Source organism: Fukomys damarensis, unplaced genomic scaffold (assembly GCF_012274545.1).
Source record: "Fukomys damarensis isolate Sample0158 unplaced genomic scaffold, DMR_v1.0_HiC HiC_scaffold_16, whole genome shotgun sequence".
NCBI classification, from domain to species: Eukaryota; Metazoa; Chordata; class Mammalia; order Rodentia; family Bathyergidae; genus Fukomys; species Fukomys damarensis.
Window position 1 is genome coordinate 12,042,018 of NW_022900928.1, and position 13,276 is coordinate 12,055,293.

At 40.3% G+C, this 13,276-nt stretch overlaps 1 protein-coding gene across 5 annotated transcripts in view; it reads left to right on the plus strand.

Moving 5' to 3' along the window:
• Positions 1-6: 6 nt before the first annotated feature.
• Positions 7-13,276, plus strand: part of Hps5 (HPS5 biogenesis of lysosomal organelles complex 2 subunit 2) — a 40,863-nt gene continuing 27,593 nt past the window's right edge. For 3 of the 5 annotated variants that reach the window (XR_778531.3, XM_010615135.2, XM_010615137.2), the window contains exons 1-8: positions 7-514; positions 3,751-3,917; positions 6,203-6,313; positions 6,450-6,514; positions 6,951-7,143; positions 9,066-9,199; positions 11,472-11,684; positions 12,177-12,248. Coding sequence is in view for 4 of the 5 variants with exons in the window: in XM_010615135.2 (XP_010613437.1) it covers positions 3,810-3,917; positions 6,203-6,313; positions 6,450-6,514; positions 6,951-7,143; positions 9,066-9,199; positions 11,472-11,684; positions 12,177-12,248 (896 nt within the window). In the remaining variant the exon portion in view is untranslated. The remainder of the gene's footprint in view (positions 515-3,750; positions 3,918-6,202; positions 6,314-6,449; positions 6,515-6,950; positions 7,144-9,065; positions 9,200-11,471; positions 11,685-12,176; positions 12,249-13,276) is intronic. The other 2 variants (XM_010615136.2, XM_033764086.1) reach the window with 2 other exon arrangements.

Consider the following 13,276-nt stretch of genomic DNA (forward strand, 5'->3'; position numbering starts at 1 on the left):
TTTCGTTGCCTGTCTGGTCTCGGACGGTGAAGAATTCTGGGTTCCGGCGTGGCCCACCCATTTGGCCTAGAGGTCTTCCGGTCTCAATCAGCTGCGTGTCTCCAGCTCTCGGCGGCCCACAGACTGCAGGCCGTAGGGAGCGTAATTGCGACCGCGGCCTCAGGGGGAGGGACCCTACGCAGGGAGGGGCGTGACCGTCATGTGACCAGGAAGTGCGGTTAACCACGTTGTCCGCGCGTCCGTGGCGCTTATGGATGACGTAAGACAAGAGGGCGGAGCGAGGAGGGAGACTGAAGTTCAGATTCCGCTGTCAGTGCAGGGTGAGTGACTGGGCCCTGAGCCCAGAAAGTGAATTGACATCTTGAGAGTTGGGAGCGGCAGACCTGCATGTGGTGGAGCGGAATTTTGATCTCTGGACTCCTGGTGTCTGAGCCTGGCTGTGAAAACTTGGTAACCCGGCGCTCCTCGCTTCAGAACAGCTGAAAGCAGTATTAAAGTTACTGCTCTTAAAAAGGTAGTAGATTCTCTTGATGAGTTTCTTGCGGTCAGGAGCTATTTTGTTCATTCTTGTATTTCTCTCGGTACATACAGGTTGAATGCATGAAATAATGAGTATGCTATTTCTCTGAGGTGGAGTTCTCTGATCATTATTTCTTGCATAGAAAGACCACTTTATGGGAATAAAATCAGTTCCTTCCCCTTGGCATCACTACAGTTTTTGTTCCCTTATCTCTTTCGCCTCCACCTCCTCCCACGCACCTAGTGGGCCAAAGGACAACGCAGTGATTTGCATTTACACTACCATCACACAATCGGGGGAAATGGAAAGATGATTTGATCTGTATTTAGGAGAAGTGTATTTTAGTGTCAGCTCTACGTCGTACAGTCTTTCAGACCTTTGGACAAGTCAGTCTTTTAAGAAGTATTGACTGGTATTTCTCACTGCCTCCATGGGTTTATTTATTTATTTATTTATTTATTTGGTTTCGGGGATCGAATTCGGGCCCTTGTGCTTAAGAGGCAGGCGGAACCACTGATCCAAATCCCCGGCCCCATGGGTTTAATTTTTTGTTAAGCTAGAGTTGTGCTCTTTCATAGCAATAACATTTAAATCAGAAAGGTAGTTTTGTTAGATGGAGGAAGATTTAGCAAACAGCACACAGTATATTAAATCGAAAGTTTGTAAAATGAAAGAGGAACTTAAGTTTCCTCTTAGTTGGAGAGGATAAGGTGGGATATGAAACTGGGAAAAGAGAAATGCGATCACATTATATAAAGGAGCTATTGAAAATTTCTTGTGCTTTTAGCTACTAGGAGTAGTAACAAATTTAAGGCTCCACTATTCAGGAAGTGGAGGGGCTTTGTCTTTTTCTCACAAGGCTTCTTGAATAATTGAAATGCCTTCATTTCCTCACCCACCTCCCCTTCGCGTTTTTCAAGTCCTTGTTGTCTAGTGTCTGCCCACAACACTTTAGTAAAATTATGTGACCTCCCATCACTAATACTTTTCTGTTTGCTACCAAAGTTTAAAATTTAAAATTTCAGATTCAAAGTGTTGTTTGTTTGTTTGTTTGTTTTTGTACCAGGGATCAAACTGAAGACCCTGTGCTTGCGAAGCAGGCTCTGTGCCCCTGAGCTAAATCCCTTGCCCATTTTTGGCCTTCTGAGACAAGGTCTCTTTTTGTAGTTCAGGCTGGCCCTGAACTCACTATGTAGCCCAGTTAGCCTTGAACTGCATATGTTCCTCCTCCTTCTGCCTCCCAAGTACTGGGATTACAGGCAAGTGCTACCATGTCCAGTGGTTCAAAGTGTTTTACACTTTGGTCCCAAATTACTTTCCCACTTTTTTTGTTTTGTTTTGTTTTTTTGTACCAGGGATCAAACTCAGGTCCTTGTGCTTGCAAGGCAGGCGACGGCAACACTGAGCTAAATCCCTGGCCCCTTACTATCCCACCTTTTATCTTTCCTTATACCATGTTTGTATTCTGTGTTTCAGCTAAAGATTGAACTTGCATTCTCCCTATATATTTTCCATTTATATATCTTTGTTTATCATTGCCTACCTGCTTCCTTTTTTCTTTTCTTTCTGATTCAAGAATTCTTGGTAATCCCAAGTTTGATTCCTGGTACAGAAAAAAAAAAAAAAAAGACTTCTTGTTGTTGGTGCTAGAGTTAGTTCCCTTTAACCTGTGTCATTCCTCTGTTCTCTAAGTTCTAAAAGAGCACTTTGCTTCTTGTGAGAGCTCTGTGCCTCTGTTTGTATGTATATGGTATTTATTTGTCTTTTTTCCCCCTATTTGATTATAAGGTGATTTCTGGAGTTGTTTTGCTTATCTTGTTTCCACCCCTGTGTTGGTATTTTATTACTTACTTAATGAGTAGAAAAATGAGAGATGAATTTTTTTCACATTTGGAATTCTCAAATATTTTGAGTACAGGTGTACTAAATATTTTTGTTTTTAGGAAACCATTCTCTTTACAGATGTCAGGCTATGCTAAGACTAGTATTACAGAAAATAAGACTACATTACATTTGTGTATGCAATAAAAAAAATCACAAGGGCTAGAGATGTAGCCCAGCAGCAGAGTACTTGCCTAGCTTGCATAAGCTCCTGATTCCATCTCCAGCACTGCAAAACCAAATCAAATCAACCAAACCAACAAAAAACTAAGCAGAACCCATAAGTTTGTATGTGCTTTCCACTATCGAGTATGTTCCATAATTAGGATACTGTTTTGTCTTATACTGTTATCTTCAGGAGAGGGAGCAATACCTAAGCATATCGATAGTGTTCGGTGTGTATTTGTTGAGTAAAAGAATGAATGAATACACATTTCTGAAAAAAAGTAAAGAAACAAAGTATGAACAAAAATAAGTTGCTCAGTGTTGCAAGCGCAAGGTCCGGAATTCTATTTCTGTACTTCCCCAAAATATAAACAGTTGTTTATTATTGTTTTCTGTAAAATTTGTTTGCTTTTCTTAATTTGGCAGGTAGCAAAAGATTGAGAAAAATAAAATTAATGAGTAGAATTTTTTTTAAGTTTCCTTTATTTTTTTTTCTGGAAATTGGTGCCATTTGACAAAAAATGTGCCAGTGAAAGTAAGCCGAGCAGATAACTCTTCTGTTAGTTTACTCATTGGGTATTTGACATTTGTTACCTTGTGTTATTCTTTTTTTTCCCCCCTGCATCAGATCAAATGCTACCTTGTATTCTTATCCCTAGTCACCCCCATCTGGTTTCTTTTATTGAAGTTGTTATTTTTTTTTGTGCTAATTCCCTCCACGTTGTCATTTAGTTCATTGTTTGATTCATTTAACACACCCATTGAGCTCTGGTAGCTGGAGAGAGACAGAGGACTCTTGCTGTTATGCACTGTGAAATTGTTGGCTGATTATTTTACTGATGAGGGTTTATAATTTGGGACCTTTACAGAAAGTTACGTGTTAATGAAAAACTCCTAAAGACAGAAAATTTACAACTCAAAGAAATGCAACAGGATTGCTCCTTTACCTTCAAGAGAGTTTGGTTAATTTTTCTTTTAAGTCCTACTGTGTCCACTTTGCCTATGCATGCTGTTAGATACTGCAGTGGAATAGGATTATGGAGGGCCTTGAAATTCCAGACCTGATACTGTCAGTTTTCTAATCGGAGAATGACACTGTGAACACACTATTGCGCCTCTGGTTTCTCACACATTCATTAAGTGCTTCTGAATGAATGGTGATCCTCTTAAATTAATTTTTACAGTTTTTATTCAGGGGAGGAATACTGTGGTTGTAATCGAACAACAACTTCTCTCTGGCTAAATGACTTTTGTGCCAGCGATCCCAGAGTCTTACAGCCATGTTCTCACAGAGTTTGAGTCACTGGACTCATTACTCTCAGCTCTGCGCCTGGACTCCAGTCGGCTAAAGGTAAACATTTTGATCCCTGTGTTAATTTCTTTACTTTTTTTGCTGTTAGTGATTGAACTCTGGAACATTCTAACACTAACCTATATCTTGTGCCTGGGCTTACCTCAAATGTGTGATCATTCTGCCTCCACCTCCTGAGTGGCTGGAATTATATGCTTATACCACCATGCCCAGCTCATATTCATAATTTTATGCACTGTTACATTTACTCCTGCCCTCTAGTTCTTTATGTTTTGTGGAATCTTGAGTTTTATTACTTGTGCTTGTCATACCTTACATGGAGGTAGCACATTCTCTTGATTTATTTGTTTAGTATTTTTGAGCTATGTAGTTCAGGCTGACTTTGAACTCACTGTTGAGCCCAGGCTGGCCTTGAGCTGTGTCAGTCCTCCTGCCTTTCCCTCTGGTGTGCAGGGAATACAGGCATGTGCCACCACACGTGGCTCTTAAATTTAATTTTTGAGCTATCCTTTTAATTCTTTTCCAGGCCTGCAATCTGATGCTAATTACTTAATTTTTAATTGCTTAATTTTTAATTACTAAATTTTAATTCCTATATTTTTTTCTTTTTTGCTTGATTAATTTTCCCCCTCAGTAATCTTGCTGTCTTGTTTCAGAAAGTAATATATTTTAGCAAAATTAAAATAATATAAGTGAGAATACCCTATTAAAAAAAATTTTTTTTGTACTGGGGATCAAACTTGGGACCTTGCTCTTACGAGGCAGGTGGCAAACCACAGAGCTAAATCCCCAGCCCCCATGGCAGATTTTGATGTAACCCCCATTTTAGGAAGCAGAGTAAAAGTTAGTTCTGTGAGACGTTGTGTTCAAACCCTGAATTCTTTTGAGTAAATCTAAGAATGATATGATAAAGACCAAAGTCTTTTAACCAGTTCCGAAATAATTTCATTCTTATGCTTTTGCTGCCACCCCAAAGTACATTTCTAATCTCTGGGGAAGGGGAGACTAGGAAGTAAGGAGAAAAATAATATGAGCAACAGTTAGAAGGATTGACATCAGACATTTATTTTAGCTGCAAGTTATAAAATACAGTACCTCATGAATAGTGTTTTATGTAATAAGGACTTTATAGTCTTCTTGGAATTGGTGTTGCTTTGTTAAGCATAGTGGCCCAGTGCTGTCACTGAGGAAACAGGCTCTCCACCTTTCCTTTTCTGCCATCATACATGTGTTGGCTTTTAGTAACAGTTGTAATGTGTGCATCCTGACCCCAGTCTTTTTGTTTTTGTTTGGTTTTTGAGACAGGGTCTTGCTATATAGTTCAGGCTGGCCTTGAACTCACTTTGTAGCCCAGGCCTGCATCCAACTCACAGCAATCTTCCTGCCTCAGCCTCCCAAGTGCTGGGATTACAGGTGTGCACCACCATGTCTGGCTCTGACTCCAGTCTTTTTTGTTGTTGTTCTGGGGATTAAACTCAGGACCTTGTGCTTGTAAGGCAGGCAGCGGAATGACTCCAGTCTTAATGTTCCGTATAACATCCCAAGCAAGAATGAAGGGCCCAAGAGCAAAGGCTTAGTTTTCTTCACACTCACCTTTCTTCTGGAAAGGCAAAGCTGCCCAGGAAGTCCTCGGCAGACTTAGTCTTTTAGCTAGAATTGAGTCACATGGCTATTCCTGGCAGCAAGAGAAACTGAAAGTGAATATTTAGGTTTTCAGCTTCTAGGATAGAAAGCAACCATGTTGAGGAGCTTTGGGGATGTCTCTTGGCCCACCAATAACTTTTGTCAGGGTATTGGGCATAGAACGACCACTGCTTTCTCTGAGAATTAAGAGAGAAATCAGCAGGCTGAGGGTGTGGGAAGAGCTGGCAGTACAGTGACCCATGTGGGCGCCCTCCAGTTTCACTTGCTCCTGAGCTGTTGGTGTCTTGTGATGACTACAGACTTGAAATGACTAAAGCACTTGCATTATCCTCTGGTAACTTCCTTGTTCTTCCTTTCAGTCAGCGTTAGGATGACTTAGCCAAACTACACAGACTATGAGTGGTCAAATAACAGGCTTTGGCCAAAGAAAGAATTACTCATTTATACCTAGAGCCTATTGAAAGCATTTGAGATTCAGGAAAAAGTTACAAAACAAAATGTCCTTTGTTTGTCATTTTTCAATCTTCTAGAATTAGAAAGTGAGTTGTGTTGTGTCCATCTGGCAGTGGGTGGAGCAGGGGGAGGAACTGAACATAATGCTCAGTGTGTCTTTCCAGTGGGTAGTTTATGTGGTTGAGTGGCTGTGAACACCTCCTGCTTGTCTCTTCACATGTGTTCAGTGTACCAGCATAGCTGTGTCTCGGAAATGGCTGGCCTTGGGCAGCTCGGGAGGAGGAGTCAATCTCATTCAGAAAGAAGGCTGGAAGCACAGGCTTTTTCTCTCACACCGGGTAAGATTAGGGGAGCCCGATCACACACTATTCAGAGTTTCTTTTGTAGATATGAGTATCACCAATATAATTAATCATATAGAATGAAAGAAGAATGTGTAGAGATTCTAAAAGCATTTTTCCTTTTGTGCCCTAGGAAGGTGCAATTTTGCAGGTTGCCTGTTGTTCACACGATGATGATTATGTTGCTGTAGCTACTAGGTAAGAAACAGTTTTAAAACTATCTGAAATTTTCTAAATACCTTTTAAACTGGCAAGTATGTTTGGTAGGGTGACTGGTTGCCTCATTTTGCTTAGTACAGTCCCAGTGTTAGCACTGAAGTTCTTGTGTCCTGGGAAATCTCTCAGTACCCAGCCGTGCAGTATGATCACCCAAGTGTTTGTGAAAAATGCTAATTTGAGGCCACAGATTTCAGTCCTTAAAGAGAAAGGGAACAGAGATAATTTGGAACATTAAGTTCTCCTATTACACTGGTTTGGTGACTAGTACAAGGAAATCAATACCTTAACTTTTCACTTCCTTTTTTTTGAAGACTGTTTTGCATATACACTTAATATAGTTGATATTATGCTACAGTTAAATTTTTTTCTTTTTCACCACTGCCAAAAATTTGCTTCTGTGACTCAACTCTTACAGTCAAGGTCTTGTAGTTGTTTGGGAATTAAATCAAGAGCATCGTGGGAAACCAGAACGAATTTATGTGTCTTCAGAACACAAAGGCCGAAAAGTTACAGCTCTCTTTTGGGATACAGCTATTCTTAGAGTCTTTGTAGGTGACCACGTGGGGAAAGTTTCTGCCATCAAACTCAACACTTCTAAACAAGCAAAGGTGAGAACCACTCTATTTCTTCATGTATATGGTGAGATACAAGGTGTTGTCTCACAGAACTTGGAATTAAGAGATGCTGTTTTGGCTACTCTATTTCTTGAGGGACTAATTAAAGTTAACACTTGGAGATTTTGAGACTCGTTTGTAGTACGTTGGTAGTCTGTTTTAGTTTGAGACCATTGAGAATGGCTTCTATGAACTTACTTCAATTATTTGCACATTGTTGTAGTACTCCCTAATTTACCTATATGGCTCATTTAATTGAAGTATTCTTTAATCCAGACTACTAAAGAAAGTCTGTTTAGTAGTTGTGTAAATAAAATGGCAAATAAAGAAATGAGGGCTGGGTGTGGTAGTGTTTGTTAGCACTTGGAAGGCTGACATAAGATTGCTGTGAGTTGGAGGCCAGCCTGGGCTACACAGCAAGGCTCTGTCTCAAAGTAAAAACAAAACAAAGAAACACAAATGCAAAAAATGGCACCAATTTCTAGGTTTTTATTCTACTGGCTCCTGTCTCATGGGTATCAGACTATTTTCTCAGAATAGATGTAACTAATTGGAATTGAATGCTAAAGGGACCTACTGGCTTGGGCTCAGCTGTGCAGGACCCCAGGTTTCCCACCATAGATATTGCTAGAAGGCTGGAGACTCAGGTTGTCCTAATAGAATGCTCTAGTGTGTGACCGAAGAAAGTCCACCAAAGCAATATGAGAAATGTATGAGAAATGGGGAATTTGTCTCAATGGCTTATTTCCATGTAGAATTCTGGCAGGAAAATGGAAATCTAAATATTATCAGCTAATTTACCTATTTTAATGGACACATCAGTATATTCTGGCCTGGCCATCATGACCCATCAGAATTATCATTTGTCTCCTGTGTTACTTTTCTGTCATTGCTGAGACAAAATACTTGACGCCCAAAGTTGAAGGAGAAAAGGTTTATTTGGCTTACAGTTTGTAGTGGTTTCAGTGCATAATTGGCTGGCTCCAAGGTGTGGTGGCAGAAGGGCAATAATTCATGGTGGCAGTAGCAGCCAAAAACAACAAGGACGACCTCAGCAGTGTCTTTCTGTTCCTTTTATCTTATTCAGACTACCAGATTAGGGCAGTGCCAAACTAATCACTCACATATAGTGGTTTAGTGATCACACGCCTTTAATCCTGACACCACACACTCTAGATTTAGCCACCTTCAAAAAAGACTGCATGAGGCTTTGGGAGGACATCTAGATATAAGCCACAACAATTCCTAATTTTTAAAAAAAATTTTTCTTTGGTACCAGGAATTGAACCCAGGGCCTCGCACTTGTCAGGCAGGCTCTGCACCACTGAGCTACATCCCGGCTCTGATTCCTAATGTATTTTTGGTCTAAAATATAATTGAGGGGCGGGGGATGTAGCTTAGTAGTTCCACTGCCTTCCTCACAAACGCAGGGTCCTGAATTTGATCCCCAGTACCGCCCCCCACAATACAGTTGGATCTCTATGCATAGCATAGACTCGATTTATCTTTTTCCCAAAGAGAGAAGTACTATCTATAGGTGAAAAATACAATCACATTTTCAAACTGTCTTCATCTCTCACTCGAACTTCTAAGATGAAATGATCACAAGTAGGCAAAATTTCACAAAACTTTAAATGAGTGATACTTTTATATTCTTGTAGAGAAATTACATTTTGTCCTATTTTGAAAGTTTATTTTGCTATCCAAGTTCTTTTCATTTAAAAAGCGAAGAGGAGCTAGGTGCTATAATTATGGGTTGAGAGGCTGAGGTGGGAGAATCAAGAGTTTGAGGCCAGCCTAGGAAATTCCAACCAGTGAATCTCCATCTCAAAAAAAAAAAAAAATGCGAGTAGATTGTACGTGTATGTTTATGTTTTAATAAAAAACACGTTATTTTCTTCTTGAATTCCTTTTAGGCAACTGCTGCCTTTGTGATGTTTCCTGTTCAGACAATAACAACAGTTGATTCTTGTGTTGTCCAGCTAGATTATTTGGAAGGAAGACTCCTTGTATCGTCACTTACTCGATCCTTCCTGTGTGACACTGAGAGGTATGTTAACCAACCAAGCACCTTTAGTATACAGAACTTTTGACCTAGAAAGGTCTTGGAAGTCATCTGGCCTAAATCCCCTCAGTTAATTACACATATATTGATAAGGAACCAGTGCAATGCAAGCTGATGTTAGAAAGTGGAAAGGTAGCTGGGGATTTAGCTCAGTGGTACCGCGTCTGCCTTGCAAGCGCAAGGTCCTGAGTTCGATCTCTGGTACTGAGAAAAGAGAACCTATCTCAAAAAGTGCAGAGGAGGCAGAGGAGACTGAGGCAGTCTGATATTCAGTGAACCCTGCCATGAGGCATAACGTAGGTGCCAAGAGAGAAAGTCTTTCAATGTGAAGAGTCAGGAGGACTTCTTTTTGAGACAGGGTCTCACTGTGTAGTTCAGGCTCGCCTTGAACTCACTATGGAGCCCAGCTTGGCCTTCAACTTGAGACAATCCTCCTGCCTCAGTCCAGAGTGCTGGGATTATAGGCATAGGCCACCATGCCTACCAGGAAGGCTTTTTTTGTTTTGGAAATGGGGATCAAACTCAGAACCTTATGCTTGGAGGCAGGTGCCATGCCACTGAGCTAAATCCCCAACCCAGGGAAGGCTTTCTTGACTGAGTTTGTTGTTGCTATTTTTTAAATTTCTGTATTTGATAGAATTTTACTAAAGAGTAAATTGGTTTAAGAATTATTGAGACCTTTGTGAAGCTGACAGATATTTCAAAGTCTCAAGGATGGAGCCAAAGGTACAATGAATGGCCAAGGAATATATTTGAGGTAGCTGTGAAATATCAGAACAGAATGGGAAACAGCTGTATCACAGTGCCTGAGTTCCTTAGCTAGTCTCACTGCCGTAAGAATGTTCACTGCTCCCCCATCTCCCAGCCTGGCTTCTTCATTGGCTACTGTTGTTTCTCAGGATCATCCCTTCTTTAGGCAAACTTGAATGTATACAAACAAGGAGATTGTATAATGAACCCTCATGCATCTATTTGATTTGATTAGATTATTTATTTATTTATTTTTGGTACCAGGGATCGAACTCAGGTCCTTGCACTTGCAAGGCTGGTGGAAGAACCACTGAGCTAAATCCTCAGCCCCCTCATGCATCCATTTTAAAGAGGAACAACTAAGAGTTAGGATGCAGTAATGTAGAACCTATTGCAAAAGTAATATGTTTTAGAAATGACTACTTTCTGTCAACTAGAACTCAGTTTTTGAGAATCCAGATAGTCCATGTTCTTATAATAAAGCAAATACTGTATTTTATCTATGAAACAAATAAGTATAGGAATATTTATTATTTGAGCTCATGTAGTAAACTCATGCTAGAGAGCATCTTAGATCATTCTCCAGTGAAAGAGATTGAGTCTGTGGGCACTACAGTATACTGAATGCTTGTTTCAGCCAGACTTTGTGCTATGCATTGGTCATTCAAATAAAGAGGAATAAGGAAAGGCCTTCATCCTGAAAAGCCATAATCTCCCGGGCTGGGGATTTAGCTCAGTGGTTCCGCACCTGCCTTGCAAGCCCAAGGACGACCCTAGTTCAATCCCCAGTACCAAAAACAAAACAAAACAAAACATAATCTGCCATTCAAACAGTCATAATTGCTATGTAAATGTAATAGGTACTGTAAAAGCGTTGTTAGGCAGCATGTAATTCAACAAATGGGGGTCCAGGGAGAATAAGAGAACAAAGATATGAAAATAAGTAATGGGTTTTTAGAAAGAGGCAAACTCATCAGTATCACCATCCATATTCCCAGGAAGTGTGCAAAAGTCTTTTATGTATCTAATTCATGTAATCTGAATGTACAGGATGTTCTACAGTACAGAGTTTCAGAAGGACCTGGCATTTTGAGGAAAGAATGAATTCACTGGGTGCTTTTGACAGGGACGAATGGCTTGGAGACCGAGTTGGAGAGGTTTAAGCAGCTCTAATGGAATGTCCAAAGAACACTGGTTCTACAAAATGATTTGGGGAGCAGTCAGTAGGATGCAAGGATGTATGAGATTGTTTTATAGCATTCACCTTTAGATTTGCAGCAGATTGTAAGCCCCTCGTTCTATGGATAAGAACCGAGTACTTAGGTGAGAAGGTTTGCTTCCTGTTGCATAACATTACTGTTACTATTTTTTTTTTTTTTTGGTGCCCATGGATCAAATTCAGGACCTTGCACTTGCAAGGAGGCATCGGCACTACTGAGCTAAATCCCTGGACTCTGAATAACTTTTTTGTGAGTAAACATACTTCCTTTTCCTTTCTGGGTATTAGAGAAAAGTTCTGGAAAATTGGAAACAAGGAAAGAGACGGAGAATATGGAGCTTGCTTCTTCCCTGGAAGGTGTTCTGGAGGCCAACAACCTCTAATATATTGTGCTCGTCCTGGCTCCAGGATGTGGGAAGTGAGCTTTGACGGGGAAGTTAAAAGTACACATCAGTTCAAGAAACTCCTCTCTTTGCCACCTCTTCCAGTGATTACTCCAAGGTAATAATGTGCGTGTAATAATCCTGTGGGGATTATTTGAGGAATTTATATCGAAGAATTGGGTTACACTAATTGATAATCTAATGAGTTAAATATTTTATTATGCTTTTTAAAAGTGAAGTCAAGTTGGGCGTGGTGGTGCATGCTTGTAATTCTAGCACTCTGGGAGGCTGAAGCATGATGATCACAAGTTTGAGCCCAACCTAGGCAATTTAGACTCAGACCACACTGCAAAATAAAAAAAAGATAAAGCCTAGGGATGCAGTTAGCATGAAGGCCTTGAGTTCATTTCCCAGTCATTTTTTTTTCCAGTGCTAGGAATTGAATGCAGGGTCTTGACATGCCAGGTAAATGCTCTACCACTGAATGAGGGAATCAAATGAGGGCAGACACTTTCCTTTCACTTAGAGATGAGAATTTCTCCACATAGCTATTGGGAAAGTATAATTTTATGTTGTCATTAAATCATTGACAGATGTGTTTACTTTCTAGATCTGAGCCTCAGTATGATCATACAGTGGGATCCTCCCACTCTTTGTCTTTCCCCAGACTCTTGCATCTTAGGTAAGTTTTTTTTTTTAATTTAATTTAATTTTTAAAAATGGTGCTAGAGATTAAACCCAGGCCCTCATGCATGCTAAACCAGCACCCTATCCCTGAGTAACACCCCAGTGAATTAGCTTTAAGAAAACTTTTCTTCCTGGGGTGCTGGGAATTGAACCCAGAGCTGTACATGCGATTGGCCCATTCAGCCCGTTTTCCTGAGAGTCTCACTGTGCTGCTCAGGCTGGCCTCAACTCTGGACTCGTGCTCCTCCCTCCTCAGCCTCCTAAGTAGCCGGGACTACCTGTGCAGGCCACTACACCCAGCCCTCCCAGGTAGCTTTTGAAGATTGTTTTTACAATAAATTATTTTTGGAAAGTTAGGAATTACTATGCTATATGAAGTGTTCTATATATAAAAGGAATGAAGAGATTCCTTCCAAACTAATTGGAAGCTTGATAATTGTCAGAGAGCTTCTAACTGTTGTGGCACTCACTCTCTTGTCACCTCTCTTACCCGGTGAGATGCTGTAATGAAGGCGCGTCCAGACCAAAATCTGTTATTTAGATTGTGTTTATGAGCAAGCAGACACAAAAATGTTTGTGGGACTTGTTCTTGGAAGCTTAGTAAAATTTCAGCCCTCTGCCCTTTAAGTACTCTGACAGGTATCATGAAGGAAAGGAAAGATCTGCTCAGGCAAACTCAGTCATAGTCTAATTTCAGGGATCATTGATCCTTCTAGTTGCATTATGTGCAAATCCCACTATTAGGTGGCACCCAGAATGTCACTCTAGAGGTTGTTAGCTGCTAGGCTTTCCACTTCTTACACCTCAATCTGTAAGGGTAGGGATACAACATATGATTTCCAGGCAGTTTATTCCCATAAGCTCTACTTATTTCACCAGAACAAATTATTTTCAATTTCTTTTGTGCTAATTAATTAGAACTCAAAAACAGACAGACAGTGTTACTTAGAAGTATTTATAGGCCACACTGAGCAGAGACTCCTGATTTGGTTCTTTCTTTTTTTTTTTTTTTTTTTTTTTTTT